Here is a 17,823-nt window from a genome sequence, read left to right on the forward strand (position 1 = left end):
ACACTTCTTATACTTCATGTGTTTTCTCTTCACAATACATAAGTGTTGGATGAGTACTGTACTGTACTATACTGTACTATGCTGTACTATGCTGTACTGTACTATACTGTACTGTACTGTACTGTACTGTACTGTACTGTACTGTACTGAGAGTGTATCACCTTATACTTCATGTGTGTTTCTCCTTCCTGTGTAGTGTTGGGATGACGCTGGACCATAATCTCAGCATTGTTCCCTATACATATGGATCCCCTGGATATGGGTCACAAGAGGCAGCCCTTGTTATTATGTTCTGTGATGAATCTCAACACCAAAGAGCTATGAAGTTCATCTCTTCACTAAAAGCACAAGTTGTAAGTTAACAGGAGTTTATCCATTGTAAAATGTACATCTGCAGGCAATACAGTATTGATTTTTCATATATTGTTGATAATGTACACAGTTTGCTTGTTTATTTTCATATTACCTTAATAGCACAGATAGCCAGCCAAGTTAACAACACAATTACTCAAGTGCTTGCTAGTTCACGCTATACTGCACCCTCTCATATTCCTGCAGAGGTGGGTTTTGGGGTAGTCTTTCCCTTCTGTCGGGACGGTAGTCTCCCCGCTGTTGCATTTATTTTTACGGCAGAGCTTTCAGGTAATTTACTCGCCCTCGAGATTATTTTTACCCATCCTCAAACTGATTTTACAATTTTTACCAATTATCATAGTGCTCTCCAGGCATTAGCTAGTGTCTAATTGCCCCATTCCCTAGTTATAGATATTTTACAGTGGTTGTTTCTCATCCAACATCAGGGCTAGAAAGTCAGTTTTTGCTGGTTTCTGGCCCATGTGGGGAGAAGGGAAAGGAATGTGCTGATGTTGTGGTGAACACAGCTGTTTCTCGCCCTGTGGCACATCATTTCCCTCTTCCTGCCTCTCATATGAAGCCATGTGCTCGAGTTGGCAACCCAGGTGGGATGCTGTTGGAGCAGACAAACTCTGCAACATCCACCCTGCTTTGGGTGCCTGGGAATATCAGGGACTGTCTCGCCGCCAGGAGACTGCTTTGGACCGCCTCTGTATTGGCCACACACGGCTGACTCATGGTTTTTTAATGGGGAGGGCGGGACTGTCTAGTACCATTGACTGTTCGACACCTCCTGGTGGACTGTCCCAGTCTCGGAGATCTTTGTCGTAAGCACCTCTTCCAGTGTCAGGGTGGGGACAGATCTTACCGTCTCTTTTTGGTGATGGGGGAAGGGTATGGGTTGTTTTGGAGGTGACGTCCTCACCTTTGTGGAGGAAGCCGGCCTTCTACACAAGCTTTGAGTTTTATCTATTAACGTTTAAATGTTTTTTATGAAAGTTTTATGCAATTTATTACAGTCATGCGCCGGTTAACGTCCGATCACATATGCGTCCTTGCAAGACAGAGATTAATTTGAATATAAGCGTCATATATTTTGCTCAAGCTATAAAAAATGTAGTACATTAGTGTACAATACTGTAGTACATTTTATAAAAAGTTTTTCAACTGTATTTTTGGGTAGATTTACATAAATTTTTTCATTTATTTTCATCCATTTACATGCACACACCATACTAAAAGAAACGTAAAATAAATTAGTGCAAAGCTGGAGTGCACATGTACTAATTTGATTACAGTACTAAAATTGTTCTGTCTAGTGCAAATTATAGCATGTTTATATTCAAATTAATCAGTATGTTACAAGATTCCCAGCTATGTTAATTATATTCACCCAGGTCATTTCACTGGCTTTTTATAAGAGAGAAGCTTAGTCACTTAAGAACTGATAAATATACAGGCGTCAGACCTGGGCCTGTGCCAACTGTCAAACGTACTACCTCCCCTCCCCCTACGCCCCCTCACACCCTCTCTCTCCCCCATCTGCTGACGTTGCTGTAATCCTTGTAAAACAGTGAATAATTTTAATATAAACGTCGTGTATTTTGCATAAGAGATAAAAATTAATCACCTGTATCACATTACAGTGGTGATTTAAGAGTAAAAGTGTATATGTACGTATAAAGTATTCCACATACACGTAAGTACAAATAAAAAGTTTATGTGATGATCGGACAACGTCCATTTCGGTTAACGTCACGTTTCCAAGAACGTATCTGAGACGTTAACCGGCGCATGACTGTATTTATGTTTTTACCTTGCATTATTTGATTTTAATCTTCTAGGCTTTTATTTTAAATCATCAACATATGACCTAAGCCGTTGCGATGCCAGAGATGTATTTACAGTACCACAGTCAATCAATCAATCAATCGCTAGCAAGTCCGGCTTTGTGTTTGTTCATGTAATCACGGGACTCAAATCTAACTTATTTTTTTCATCACATTTTAGGTCACTAGCTGATTGGGCAGTTGGTCAGATCTCTGTTAAGCACTGGTGGGAATGACTGGGTGGATATGTGCTCCCAAATGTACCGAACATGTTCCAGTATTTCTTGAGCTTGGACTAGGAGAAATTCACTGGAGGTGTTGTCACAAAATTCTCCAGTAGTTCACAACTCTTAGTCTAAAGAAGTTAAATGTGACTGTATTCTGTACTGTACTGATATCTTCTTTACCTTAAGGCCAGAGTCGGGTAATTTTTTTATAACCATTATTTACTTATGGATTTGAATGGAAGTTTAACACAGTAATGGGACCTACTCAATGAAGTTTCAATTTAAGTTTCATCAAAATCGGTCAAGTAGTTTTTTTTATATAAATACGTATATATATTTTTTCAACATTCATAAAAAAAAATTGTATCCGTCGACGTTATCATTATCGTTTGTGCTTTTACCACTGTAATATTCATGCTTTGATGAAAATATTCTAGTCAATTCAAATGCCCATGTGCCTGCATTGCTAGATGCCGAATTTTCAAAATTGCATAACAAAAGTCACAAAATGTTTATCTATTATATTTTATATTGTTACTTTTTTTGAGCAACATCCTGCATCAATAAAATGTTTTCTTCTTTGTCTGGTGATTCTAATGGTATTTTTATATTGAAAATCGGACAAGAACTTTTGGAGGAGTTTCTAGATTTATATAGAATTTATTAGTCGTAAGATATGAGGCTTTGAAAACTTCATGGCACTTGGCACCAAGCTGAGACGCAGAAATTTTAATTATATTCTGTAAATATCGGTTTCTGTTCTTGATATTCCTTGCACGGATGTTCAGCTTCTTACTGTAGCCAAGGCCTCTTGTTCAGGTAAGATAAGGTGCAATAACAGGGTGGGGTAGAATAGGAGGACGCGTAGCATGCAACCTCTCCGTAGGAAGCCCTGGCGAGCACTGAGCTATTATGTAATAAGCAGGGGTGTATATTCAGGGTGTGCTAGGTGTGCTCCGCACACCCACAAAAGTCATGAAATAATGATTTAATACTTTTATTTAATGTAAATAAATATACATGACATATTATATGTACTGTATTAACACAGTGTTAACCTCAACTGTTGTTTCTTGGCTTTCCTGTTGGCTTGCTATTAGCTGCAGAGCCTGCAGTTGAGTGGAGCTGTCATCACCGCACACTTTGGGTAGTTGTACCAGATGGTGGTACCGAGGCGGGGAGGGACGGGGTTTATAGCGAGTGAAGTCGAGCGGCCAGCCGGTAGGACCCAGCGGAGGACGTGTTGCTCCGTACTTCGTTTCCGTTTACTGTGAATGTTAAAATATATTTCTTTGCTTTGATTTACATATTATTTATAGCTCACTGTGCAATTTAATTTAGATACTTTGACATAATTTTCACCCTTCTTACACAATGGGAAATACTGTTGAAAAGAATTTACTCATGGAATTAAGACAAAGAGGCTCCTTTTATGATGACGTTATAATGCAGTTTACATCGCAAAAAAGAATAGAACTAATGCATAAATAAAATTGGTAAGTAAACTATATTTTTGTTTAAATTGCACTGCTAATATATGTACACTTCTACAGTAATTTTCTTCTATTTCTCTGTGCTGTTTATATGCATAGTGTACTTATTTACCGGTATGTCATGTATTTATACAACTTAAAGTTTAGTCTTTACCTTATTATAATGATCAGCACAACCTGTTTCAGTACCCACCATACGCCACTGGTAATAAGGTAGCGAGTCTGCCTTCCTCCCCTCCATGGAAGAGTTGCCAGATGTTGCCTAAATGTTGACAAATAATTTATGTACAAATAAAATCTTTTTACATATTTTTTCAGTAATTATTTAGTGTATTTGAGTACAGTACAGGTTTGCCCTTAGGACAATTATTTCTTTTACTTTTCACAATATGTATTTAGGATGGTGTGTGCATGTAAATGAGTAAAAATGAATGAAGAAAGTTAGGTATATCTACCCAAAAATACGAGTTGAAAAACTTGTAGGGTAGAACGTCGATTTATAGCAGTTCAATTTAAGATTATTGATTTAAAGCGACACCCACAATTAAGGACAATGTTTTAATTTGAAGAGAATCTTTCCTATTTTGAGCGAGTCAATCTGGCGCATCATATTTTAAAATTCGCTCCTAATGTTTCTGGGCACGCTACACTGTCCTAAGGGCAAAGCTGTACTGTACATGTACTCAAAATAATGTACTAAATGATTACTAAAATTTTTGTTTAGTGCAAACTATAGCATGATTATATTCAAATCAATCACTATCTTATAAGAATTCCAGCAATGTAAATTATATTCTCCCCAGTCATTTCTTTGACATTTTATAAGAGAAAAACAAAAACTAAATCTAAAGGACATGAATAAACAAATAAATACTTCACTAGACCTTCAGCCCCAACTGTCAAAAGTGTCACTGTTACCCCCCCCACCCCCATCTTCCCAGCCTGGGTTTGGTGGTTATAGGCTTACAGTTTTTATCTTATATAATATCACAGACTAAAGTTAGGAGAATATAATTTGCATTGCTGGATTCCTTGCAAGACAGCGAATAATTTGAATATAAACGTCATATATTTTGCACAAGAGATAAATTTGTTTAGCCCTTTGTAATAAAATTAATTAGAACATGTCAGTACAGTGACATTTTATAAGAGAAAAACTTAAAGTCACCCTTAAGGACAGATAAATAAATAAGCACTAGACCTTGGCATCAACTGTCAAACATATCACCTCCCCCCCCCCATCTTCCCATCAGCTGATCACTAGTAAACACCATTTTTCGTCCTATAATTTTAGCTGCGTTGATTTATGAATGTTTGTTTTAACATAATACTACAAAAAACAATTTTTTGTTTATTCTAGGAGATGGGCTGAGGTGCATCTGGGTAGACTCTCAGTCTTTTTAGTATTTTGTGTTTACAAGTATCAAACTAAATTATTCCATTGAAACAACACTTTGATTTAGTGCGAATTTGGTTTAAAGCGAACCTCTCTTGGAACGTATATCGTGTTATATCGACGTTCTACTGTACTAAAATGTACTACACTATTGGACTAAAAATTTTATCTCTTGGGCAAAATATATCATGTCTATATTCAAATTATTTGCTGTCTTGCAAGGATTCCTGCAATGCAAGTTATATTCTGCTTAGTTTAGTCCAGGGGTCACCAAACGTTTTTCACAGTGGGCCGGATAACTGAAAGAATGACGAGCGCGGGCCACATAATCATTCTGTTCAATACTTGCAAGCCAGAACGAAAGCTCTGGTAACGTCAGAGCGTAGGCGGAGCTACCACGAGCCGGGGAAGGACTTGGGATCTGGCCCGCGGGCCGTAGTTTGGTGACCCCTGGTTTAGTCTGTGACATTTTATAAGATAAAAATTTTAAGCCTAAAACTACCTTCACCCTGTTTTGGGAATGTTTCTTGGGGAGGCTTCTGAGCCCAGAACCCCCCAACTTTTTTGTCCGAATCTTCCGGAATCTGGATTTACCGGGTCCGGATCTTCGAGGGTTTTTCTGTACTGTATATCATTTTTCATTTTTTTATTTATTTATGTTCTCATTTTTGTATTTGTTTTTGGCTATTATTATTATTATTATTATATTTATTAATTTTTATTTATTACTATTATTGTTGTTATTATTATTATTATCATCTTCCCCCCAGGCCCTGGTGTGCGTCAGTGAGTTGTGCCCGGGTGGGCTAATCCCTATTAAAAAAGAAACAAAAAACACGCTGAAACCTTGGGCTGGCTGATCTTCCACCCATATCATTAACAATCTTTCCATTTCAGTTAACAATCCACTTCTTTGCTTCATTATCACAGTTACTGCATTGATGTAGATCCTTTTACATGTTCAAGAATTTGTGTTTGTCTTTCAAAATTGCTCCTGCTGTTGGCCGACTTAAGCCCAACACTTTGCCAGTGACTGAGGGCGCTTGACCTTTTTCAGAACGTTTAATTACATCAAGTTTCACTTCCATTATAATTGTTTTCCTTTTCTTGGATACACTATTATCACTTGCATCAGGTTTGCATTTGGGAGCCATGATGAAGGCAGAAAAATAGACTTAATAAGCCAAAAAACAACAGTTTGCACTTGATCACACACGTTACTGAGGTGAGAGTAAGACGTACTGATGCCCTCTCAAGGCGTGTGGCTGGGTGGCGCATGACTCCCCACCTGCCACTACACCACGCAAACTAGTTCCCGTACGTTAATACTACAAACCAGTCGTACCTATGTCGGATTATTAAAATAATTGACCTTATGGGACCTCGTTTGTATCGGAGTATTCGTAAGTTGGACGTTCATAACTCGGTGACCCCCTGTATATTGTTTGGATGCGAGTCTACCCTTGAAAAGTAACAGGCGCTCATCAATCACCATTTTCCTGAAGGGATAAGAAAAACTTGCTAAACTTTCTCACAATCCTGGCAAACGTGTTGCTTACGTTTCACAGTTATTGTTGTCTGTGAAATAGAAGAAGCGCCGTAGCAAAAGAAATTTGTCTCTTGTCATTAATTTTCAGAACACTGGAGTGGCTATCAGAAGGCCGTTACGCCAGTAATCCTGGATTGTACGTCTTGTCTAGAGGCATCAACATTATAAGTGCGAAAAACACGTACAATTCATCTACTGTAGTGTCCACCCAACGATGCACACGAGAGTGGGGTGAGAAAGTACTGACATCTGTGACATACAGTGATATCTCCGTTAACCGGAACAATTGGGTCAGAGCACTTCCGGGAATGAGAGATTTCTGGGTAACGAAACGACTCTCAAAGCAGGAAAAAATCCCTCATCTCCGGAATTTTCCGTGTAACGGAAAAATGTTCTTGGAAGTCCAGAAATTGCCCATTACATCATGTCTTGAACCCGGAAAAATATCCCCCATCCCCGGAATTTTCTGGGTATCGGGAAAATTTTCTCTGAATTTTCTGGAAAAAGTGCCCCTCGGAAAATCTTTCCCAAAGCCGGAATTTTCCGAAAAATTCTGGCTTTGGGAACGATTTTCCGAAAAAATTTCAATTCCGGCTATCAGGGAGTTCCAGGTTTGAGGGATTCCGGCTAACGGGGATATCATTGTACAGCTTCTCCTCAACTTACGACGGGGTAAGAGACCCAAATCCAGGTCGTAAGTCAAAAATGCTTAAATAATACTTAGAAAATTTAAAATGGGTGTCTCTTTTTCTTCTCAGCACCACAAAACTCTCACTTTTAAGCTTGCCAGCCATTTTAAAGTGAATTACAAATGAAAATTTGTCATTACACAGCGCAATCACTAACGTCGGGACTCGAAAATATGTAATTTGACAAAATTCTGGTAAGACTGAAGCGGTCATATGTCCGGGTGGTCGTAAGTCGAGGAGCTGTACTTATAATATCTGTTAGTCCCATTCACAATATGTGACCTCACTTCATTGTCAATAAAGGCAGTAAAATATTCCATTTCAGTTGAAGTATCATCACAAGGCCAGTCACGAATAACACCACCATTTCCGTCATCAAATAATGGATATCCGGCATAAAATTTGCCCCATCACTCCACCCAAAGAGTGTCAAGGTTGCACCTTGCAGTAGCTCACTCACCCCCACATCCCTCTCCTCTTCCGTAGTCTCCCCTTCCTCCTCCACACTGCTGTCTCTGTCACTCCCAGCACGCTTTTCCTCACCAGCACTCTCGACTTGCCAATCATCGTCGTCAGATAAGGAGGACATGGACTTATCTGTTTCATAATCCCTGGGCACAAACTTAAATGGTGTAAGGCTTTTATTTTTTAGGTCAAACAAAACTGTGCTTTGTGGTAATATGTGGAGGCAGCCTTCCTGCCACCCTGTATGGCAACACCAGCCTGAGTAGCACAATATTTTTCATATCCCTCCCTTACTGTCCCCTTGTCACCTCCAGCTTCATTGTCTCTAGTAGGCAGAGCAACAGGTGATGATGTTGATGGAAGCAGTGTAGATAGTTCAAAGGCAGAATGAGTGGTTTTGAGCTGGGCGCGTGATCTGCGGTCAACCTCATGGTGCCACCTGGGCCTTGGGTCGTCTACAGATTCCTCTTTTTCACTACTTCTGTCATATCCCATGAGTAATTTCCTTTTCAAAGGTAGTCTTTTCCTTCCACTTGTCTCTGGCCTTGCACCACAGCCAGTGGAAGTGGAAGGTGGCAGGTTCAGTGACATTGTCATGGGGCAAGAACGTACGTCTTGACTCCATCATGACCGAGATATGACTGCGTCATGAGCAGCTTGGTTGGGAGGATTACCCAGTGGGACAACTGGCGAGTGTAAACATCCCATACTTGATCCCACGAGATATGAAATTTTTCATGCGCTACATTCACAACACTCTGAATTCCAGATTGTATGTCGCACTCCTCCGCTTATCATTCGAGAATGTATGTCGCAGTGATCTGATTAATGACTGTTGATTACCACAACTGTTACTGCAATGGGATGCAGCCCATAGACTTATTGGGAAAATAAAAGATTTGCCTTGTCCCAACAGGATCAGTGTTTGATATACATATAGTTTTTCCCGTGTAATGAGAGGATGAAAAAAAGGATATAGATGTTTATTCATTCTTTGTTCATGTCTCCATAGTGGTATTCACTCACCACATAGATCATTTATGTCACCATCTGCCAGTTTTAAACAAACTTCTTGCTAACTGATCAACAATGTAAATTATTTGAGCTTCGTCTTAAAATTGAGTTTCTCTGTTTACAAATCTTTAGAATTCATTTTTGTAATAAGCTGACTAACTTTATAACTTTTCCCAAGATTTAGAGGAAACTCAGTAAACAGGGAATTTGGAGTAAGTTTACTTAAAAGTCCTTAATTCACTTGTCTCTGGGAGCTTAAATGGAATTAAAATATATTGCAAGATTATCACGAGGTGGACTGAGGGTGATGGGTATTGAGACGTGGGTGAACTGATCTCAGGTTTTTGATCCAGTAAACCTTATGCCATCCTCGCTCATAAAATATCCACCAGATGAGGAGTTTAAAGTGTTGTTTTTATCGTGTTCCAATGAGCAAAGAGTTGGCCAGCAGCAATAGAAAGTGGTCTACAGTAGAGTATACCTGAAGCTAGAATTTGTCTAGCCCCTGATCATGACATGTTCTTTGAGGGAGGGGGGGCAATTCACTGTTTTAATGGAGGTATTACTCATGTGACTCATTGATGAACCATAGGCTATAAAACCAAAATGTCATAAATATGTAATTTATCTAAATGAAAAAAGAGTTAACATTAAAAAAAATTTAATATACAGGTTGACTGCAAGATTCAGCACAGCAGAGAGGTGAAGATGGAAGCGACAGATGCTCAGCGAGTGTTTCACACTTCAGAGTACAAGAGTGCTATTAGTCAAGGTCCAGTCATTGCCTTCTTGTGCCTTGGCAATGACATCACTCAAGTGTGTTCTACGGTAAGATCATGTTTTATATATGTATCATTGTCTTTTGTGTTTTATTCCTCGGTAATAGAGAAATCCTACTTAGATTGGCAGGATTACATAAACGTTTTACAGCCATTTTCCTCACTTGTATGGGTTAGCCACAATTACCTGATGGCAACTCTCCATGCTGCATGGTCTCTTGCAGTCTGGTCAGGTTCTTAAATCTTATTGTAATTTTTTATAACCTCTCCCCATGTCATTTTTGGCATACCCCTGGTTCTCCTCCCCTAGAGTTTTAATCACCCTCATATGTTGAAAGGGGATCGTCGTGCTTACAGCTAGACGTTAAAAAAAGTGAGTCAAGAAGGACACTGCACTACAGTGCTTGACAGGGAAGTGTGGTGGTAAAATAAACTTATAATATTGAACTTAGTTCATTTTACCGCCACACCTCCCTGTCAAGCATTGTAGTGTGGTGTCCGTCTTGACTCAAATTTTTTAAAAGTCTGGTTGTAAACTCGACAACCTCCATCATTTGAAGAGGGTGATTAAAACTCCGGGCATTAGACTCAAGCACCTCTTGACTCAATTGGTCTAATCCATCCTCTCCACATGACCAAACCATCCCAACCTGCCTCTATGTAGAACTTTGCCAAGACAAACTCTCAATACCCAGCCACCCATTTAACTCGGTGTCAAGTTACACATCCACCTCACCATTCTCATTTCAGCATTCTCAAGTCTGTTTATGTCATCCTCTTTAATGCCCAAGTTTCACTGCCATACAACATCACACTTCTTACATCAGCTGCAATCAGCCACTTCTGACTCTTGCAATTGATCATGTTCCTCAGGTAACAGAACTCACTGACACAGTCCAGGGACATAACCCCAATGTTGAGTTTTTCCAACCTTTCTGTGGGCACATGGTTACCTGCCTATACACAACACCTAAAGTCAGCAACATCCCACATTCTGCCATCTACTCCACTGCACCTCTTTTGTATCCACCTTCTACATTTGTTACACATTATGGAGTTGTTGCCAACACCTTTCTTACATACAGCACATGGGTCCCTCAGAAGGGAAACCATTGATCTCCCAAGCTGCATCCTGTGTAGTAGATTAACAACATTCTCTAACTACACACACATACTATTAAAGATTCTTTTCTATCACTCCTAAGTTTCTCCTTATAATTTCTATAAAAATATATTCTTAATCTCCTGACAGTTAAACACAGTTCAGTTCTGGTATCCCCTCTCCTTTTCTCTCCTCAAACCAAAAACTGAGAAGTTCCCTTTGTGGTAAAAACCCCTAATGCAATAGTTTGGATGGATTTAATCAAGTACATCTTGAGTAGATGGGAGGGTCACTCTCCATGGATTCCCACCATAAGGATGGCAGTCCCTTCCTCCTACTCCCTCAAGCTTAGGTCAAAATGTTTTTCAACTTTGTTTTGTGACTGAATCTGGCTTTAAATACTCCTTTGAACATGATAAATATATCTGTCCAGGTTTCCTATGAGGAACTAAGGAATGCTTTGTAAAATGGTCCTCCATCAAGGAGAACTGTGATCTTGTCTTATACAGCCATTGATTCTTTGCAGCATCATCCCCACCCTATCTCTTCCTGTAATCTTTGATGAACAATTGAATTAGTAACCTACAATGGGTAATATGCCACTAGTTGAAAGTGTTGTGGATCTGTCCCTTTCTCATCATGTGAAGCACATTGTTTGATCAGATATTTTAATTGAACAAAGTACTGGAAGCTGCTATAATTAATCATCAAAGGTTTCAAAACTCTGAGATGGCAGCCTTCTGGTTGATATCATTTCTAAAGTACAATACACAAAAACTTCCTACAACAACTTACTAACATTGGAAATATAAATGTAAAGGCAATACCCCATCTAACACTGAAGTTATGTATGAGGTGAGTTGCCCAGAGCTTAGTGTCCAGTTAATAGCTGTCATTTTTTTGCCACCACATTTCAAGGTGTGTCACCAGGGGTGGATTTATACATATATATCCCCACAGTCCACACACAGATATACTGTATCCCTACTTACTCCACACACACACACACACACTTATACACATCCCCATACACTCAGACTCTCCCCGTATGCTAATGCTTCACTCATACACACAAGCCCCTCCACACACACACACACAAACATATATCACCCTTACACACACACACACACATCACCCTTACACAAACACACATATCACCCTTACACACACACAGGCACACACACATACCCTTACACAAACACACATATCACCCTTACACACACACAGGCTTACACACATCACCCTTACACACACACACACACATATCACCCTTACACACACACACACACACATCACCCTTACACACACACACACACACACACACATGTACACATACATGCTTTACACATATACGATACATATATATATATATATATATATATATATATATATATATATATATATATATACGAGGTCTGTCCAAAAAGAAACCGAACTTTTTAAATAGTGCGCCAACGAGCCGGCGCAGCGTGCTCGCAACGGGAACGCTGTGTAGCGGTGACCTTGACCTTTAGTCTAACACTAGCCACATCACGCCACTTCAATTACTATCAAGTTTTATAATTTGCTCTGTGATATGGGTAAAGATACATCTCAGCCGCCTGATACACGAGTCAAGGCTTCATTTTTAACTGAATAATTTACTCTACTGGAGATAACCTTATGTGTCAGTTATGGTTTTGTACAGCATTCTGAAATGTTTCCAGAAATCAAGTGCAATCCTTCAGACTGTAAACCTTGATCTGCAGGAAGCTTGTTCCACATTTGCATCATTAGCTGGATTCATAAGAGACCAGAGAGAAATATTTCACAAGTTTGAAACTGCAGCCAGTCAGAGAATAACTGACGTCTCAGAGGACTTTAAAAAATCAAGGGTCAAAAGATCAAAGTAAATGAGTGATGACTGGCTCGGAGAACGTGGTGCTGAGTGACTCTACAAAATTTTGTATTGAGAGCTACATTCCCATAGTTGAATGCCTATTGTAGGCAATTGAAGATTAACACAGTGCCTACACATGCTCCAAAGACCTTCGGGTTCATACACCCATTTGTGTCTCAAGATTCTCTTCCAGAATCCTCAGTTGCTGATCTCGTGGCTGCTGAATTTGAACAATTTCGTTGCTTTCCTATTGACAGCCAAAAGTATTCTGATGCTCCAAAGGGTGGCTGCACCTTTGCTCTCCATCAACTTGTCAAAACACCCCAAGGGAAGTGTTGAAGCATCTGACTGCCCATCCTTTGATTGCAAGTGCATTTCCTAATGTGAAGACTGCAACAGAAGTATTCCTGACAGTTGGTATTTCAGTACGTGAGACTGAACATTCTTTTTCATGCATGGGTAGGAATTAAGAACTGTATGAGGTCGTGCCTACCTGACAAAAAGTTGAGCGATCTTTGTATCCTGTCAACAGATTTTGATCTCACATGATCATTACCTCTCAAAGAAATTGTGAGGATCTTTGCTGCACAAAAGTCAGGAAAAAACCTCTGCAGAGGCAGATCCAATGGGGTCCAGACCTCCTCTATTCATCAGAAAATTCCAATATTTTTTCTTTAATGCGGTTGTACTAAGGCGTTTTTGTATATTAAAAGTAATTACTATTGACCTCAAAATAACCTGTATTGTATATCCGTGCTTCATTAATAAAGTAATAAAGCACGGACTTGGGGGTAGACTGTCACATTTTTTATAAATTTGTTTCTGATTATTTGTGAGAGGATTTTCCAATTATTAATTATTTGTATGTGTTTTGTGTGTGTATGTCTACACACACACACACACACACACACATATTTACAATACAGGTAAAGGAAATTACTGTCTCTAGAACAAATGGCTCCCTGTCCCAGCTGCAAAAATGCCTGCAACTTTAAAACTACCCACAGACATTCTTGGGTACATCCTGGGTGTCATCCGCGATGTTTATTATTTTTATGATAAGTTTTAAGTTTCAGTTTAAAACTTTGTGCTTTGGGGGTAATTCAGTTTTAGTTGCTCAAACACCCAACACATTTCACTAACAACAACTCAACAATTCTTTACTGGTAGTATAATAATTCTTTTAATTGAGGTCTTGTGTTAAAGAGACTTCATACTGTACTGGATTTGATGGGTAAGAGGGAAGGACAGGGTTGAGCTGACTTTGTGTGTTACTCTAATGTTTTGGGCCATCTCCAGAAAACATAACACCTCAAATTCTCTAGTTAGGCATTTGAAACCATGTCAATACTTGCCAATGTGGCAGGACGTTGCTATTATACATAAAGGGTTGGGGATAAGAACGGCCATAGAAACAGCATATATTTGAAGAAATGAAGAAACAAACCATTGGGAGGGATTTTTGCTGGTCAAAGCCTGCCATGGACCAAGCATTGACATCACAGTAAGGTAGTGTAGATTAACACAGTATTGTATAACCTTCTTCTCTATTTTCAATTTCTTTCTGTTACTATTTTTTTGCCCCCCCAGGCCCCATTGTGGGTCGTTTGGCCTGTGCCTGGGTGGGCTAATTCCCATAAAAAAAAAAGAGTCAGGTCAGGTAAATGACAGCCAATCAGGTTCCGACACGACAAGGCATCCAGAGAGGTAAGGTGCTCCTGGGGTACATAAGACTTCCTCCACTTGTTGTATTCTCTCTGAAGATGTGTTCTGTGTAGCCCGAAACATTACAGTAATATAGAAAATCAGCTCAGCCTGTGTTTTTCTCCCACCCATCAATTCCACTTGTCACAGAATTCATACTGCACTGTATTGTACTTTCTATACAGTACAATATATTTATTCGCAATATAGAAATTTAACTTTAAGTAGTTTTGTAATTACATACTGTACTGTATATATATATATATATATATATATATATATATATATATATATATATATATATATATATATATATATATATATATATATATATATATATATATATATATATATATATATCTGTCTATATGTCACATTCATTTCATTCCTACATACTGTCATGATGCCCAAGGAGTGATCGAGAAAGGAAAATGGTTATTTCTTATTATATTCTGTACATAAAATATGAAATATAATCTTGAAAGAGTTCCTCATAACTTTTAATTTGTTTCAGATTGGACAGGAGATGAATGATGCCTCAGGTAATACAGTTGTTTATGTAACCTCTGATGTAAACACCAGCAACAAACAGATTGATACCTTCTTTTCTTATGCTTCTATGACCATGACAATGTAAGTTCACGAGACCTTTCTGATACATATGTTAGACTTAAACCAGAGGCATATATTGTGATAAAATAAGTTGAAGAGATGCCTTCTTTTGTTTCTGAGTCACTCATGAGGCCAGTAGTATGAACACTGCTTGCTAAGAAAAAATACAGTCTCATACAATGTTAGTACAGTATAATGATTGTACTCCATAGTATGTAAGATACTGTACTGTAATAATGATTATTTTTGTCAAACACCTTTAACAGAGCAAGTGGTATAGTTTGAATATTGTCTATATTACACTTTTATCAAAATGATTCTGAATCTTAAAGTAAACCCTCGATGGTGACCTACCCACCTGCCCTGCCCACCATTCCTCTACCCACCTGCCCTGCCCACCATCCCTCTACCCACCTGACCTGCCCACCATCCCTGTACCTACTTGATCTGTCTACCACCCTCTGCCCTGACTGTCCACCATCCTCTGCCCTAACTGTCCACCACCCTCTGACCTGACTGTACACCACCCATCATAGTTGGGAGAGGGTTGTGTCACACATGACCCATCAGTGGCCAAGACAACATTTCTGGTGTTTTTAGTACAGGTATTTCTTGTAGAACTGTTGGATGATAATTCAGGAACTTTAAAGGCAAGTGTTTCTTTATAATGAAAATCTTTAGAAGAATGCAATAACTACTTGGGTCAATGAACACATCTTTGCTGTTACCATGAGAAGAAGGTAGAATCAATAGAGAATGATTCACTCAATAACAAGACCCAGTGGAACTGAATTTTGTTCTCTGTCAAGGGTCAACGTTATAAGTGTAATGTTTAATGAAAAAATCAGTTATTATTGTCATGTAAAATATAATTTTGAAGTTCTTACTTAATACTAATGAAGCACTGTCTTGGTTGGTAACAGTTTTAACAGCCTGAAAGAAAGAGTAGTTTCCATAGAACTGATAGCCTGTTAGGGGCAGTGTGGATGCAGCACACTGTCCAGGAAGAGTTTGGTACATAAATAGACAATGTGGCCAGCACTGTGCTTGATTGCCTTTGCTTTCCTCAACTGTAAAGTTAGATACCCATTCACAATTGGGTGGACTTGGTGCAAACTAGCAACCCTTATGACAGGAGGCAAGTACTGTATGTATTCAGCCACTGCACCCCAACATCTTGGGAACCGTAATTTGGACTAAGATTTTAATAGTTGACACTTTTTTTTTCTCCTTTTCTTCATCTTTTTCCTTAATGAGATGCATCAGCAAGTCAGTCATTGAAGCTCTGGCAGGGGGCAGATCCAGGGGGGTCCCAATCCCTCTTTTCATCAGAAAATTCTAATACTTTTCTTTTATGCAGTATTGTACTCAAGCATTTTTGTATAGTAAAAAGTAATTACTGTTGACCTCAAAATATCTCCTAATACCAAGTTCACATGGCCTCAAAATGCTCATGATATATTAGTCAGATTTCAAAAATTCTTCTATGGGGTGGGGCTTACAGTACACCCCCAAACCCCCCAGCTGGGTGGGCTTGCTGTGTTCCCCAAGTTACCCCACCCACATGGTTATCAAATAATTAATGTTCACATGCTAGACTTGATTCTCTGTTAAATCAGATTTATGTTCGGAGGGATCACAGAATTAATCTTGTTAACCCTTTAGAGAGCAAAGTATCCCTTAGGTATTTTATTCTGGCTTCTGCCACTGAGAGGAACCCCTGCCCACTCAAGGGTTAATAGTTATAAGAAGTTGTCATTATTGTTAACTTACTTAATAGATACTGTATGACCATGTGGCTTATTTCCCAAATATTAAACCTATTCATTGGATCAGTTTAAAAAGCAATAGTCCAGATTGGAGGAGACCTAAGAGATATAAGCAGGGCAGATTTAAGCAACTACAGTATTTTGGGCAAGTGATGAGCAAATATCACCTCCCCAAACCAATTTTTTTTTTCATACTAGCAAAAAGACGACAGGAAATTCTTGAATATTCACAGATTAATAATTCATAGTAAAAGAGTTAGAATCTTTATTTTAATATTCATGAATGTTCCCAATTATTTCAAGTCTCAGATACAGTTACTATGCCACAAATCCAAAACTCTGTGGGACCAGAAATCTTTTGCATTTATAAAAACATTGGCATATACATTAAATATATGCTGTACAGTACTAAACAGTAGTACCCCGATTTACGCGGTCAATTGAACCCACAGGGTACCGCGGAAAGTGAACAACAGAACATATGGGATTAATTCCAATAGAGACTGGCCCGACCCCCAAACTCCACTTTTTCAGACACAATACCTACGTTGTAGTAAAATATACATCTTAATTTTATGATGGTATGCACACACAATTAATAATTAAGAGAAATATCAATAAAATTAGTTTTTTTAACACTTACATTAGTAGAAAAGATGGCTGGGCACACGGGGATGGGGGGTTGGTTCCGAGGCAGAGGGCAGATTAGTGGCCCTCACCTGTATCACTTGTATTAATTGTATCACTATCCACCACATAGGCTTGCAGGGCCTCTTTGTCAAACCCCTCAAAGTCCATATAAGTCCATATCCTCACTATCACTGACTTAGGTCAGCTGTGGTGGGTGGCAGGTGAAGAACTCGGTAATGTTTTGATGACTGGGCGACCTTGTGCGCATCCTGCCCGCGCCGCTTTCCGCGTATATGAGTAGATGCAACGCGGAAAGTGAAAGTTCGGTTCTG

General features: G+C 39.0%; 1 protein-coding gene across 1 annotated transcript in view; it reads left to right on the top strand.

Annotated features, from left to right (window-relative positions):
• The window catches only part of LOC121860148 (protein XRP2-like), a 30,516-nt gene extending 13,167 nt beyond the window's left edge, over positions 1–17,349 (top strand). Inside the window, exons 5-7 of the mRNA XM_042357204.1 lie at positions 197–353; positions 9,689–9,844; positions 14,995–17,349. Of these exons, the coding sequence (XP_042213138.1) occupies positions 197–353; positions 9,689–9,844; positions 14,995–15,117 (436 nt within the window). The 3' untranslated portion in view covers positions 15,118–17,349. The remainder of the gene's footprint in view (positions 1–196; positions 354–9,688; positions 9,845–14,994) is intronic.
• Positions 17,350–17,823: the final 474 nt, after the last annotated feature.

Source organism: Homarus americanus, unplaced genomic scaffold (assembly GCF_018991925.1).
Source record: "Homarus americanus isolate GMGI-L3 unplaced genomic scaffold, GMGI_Hamer_2.0 scaffold5831, whole genome shotgun sequence".
Taxonomy (NCBI): Eukaryota; Metazoa; Arthropoda; class Malacostraca; order Decapoda; family Nephropidae; genus Homarus; species Homarus americanus.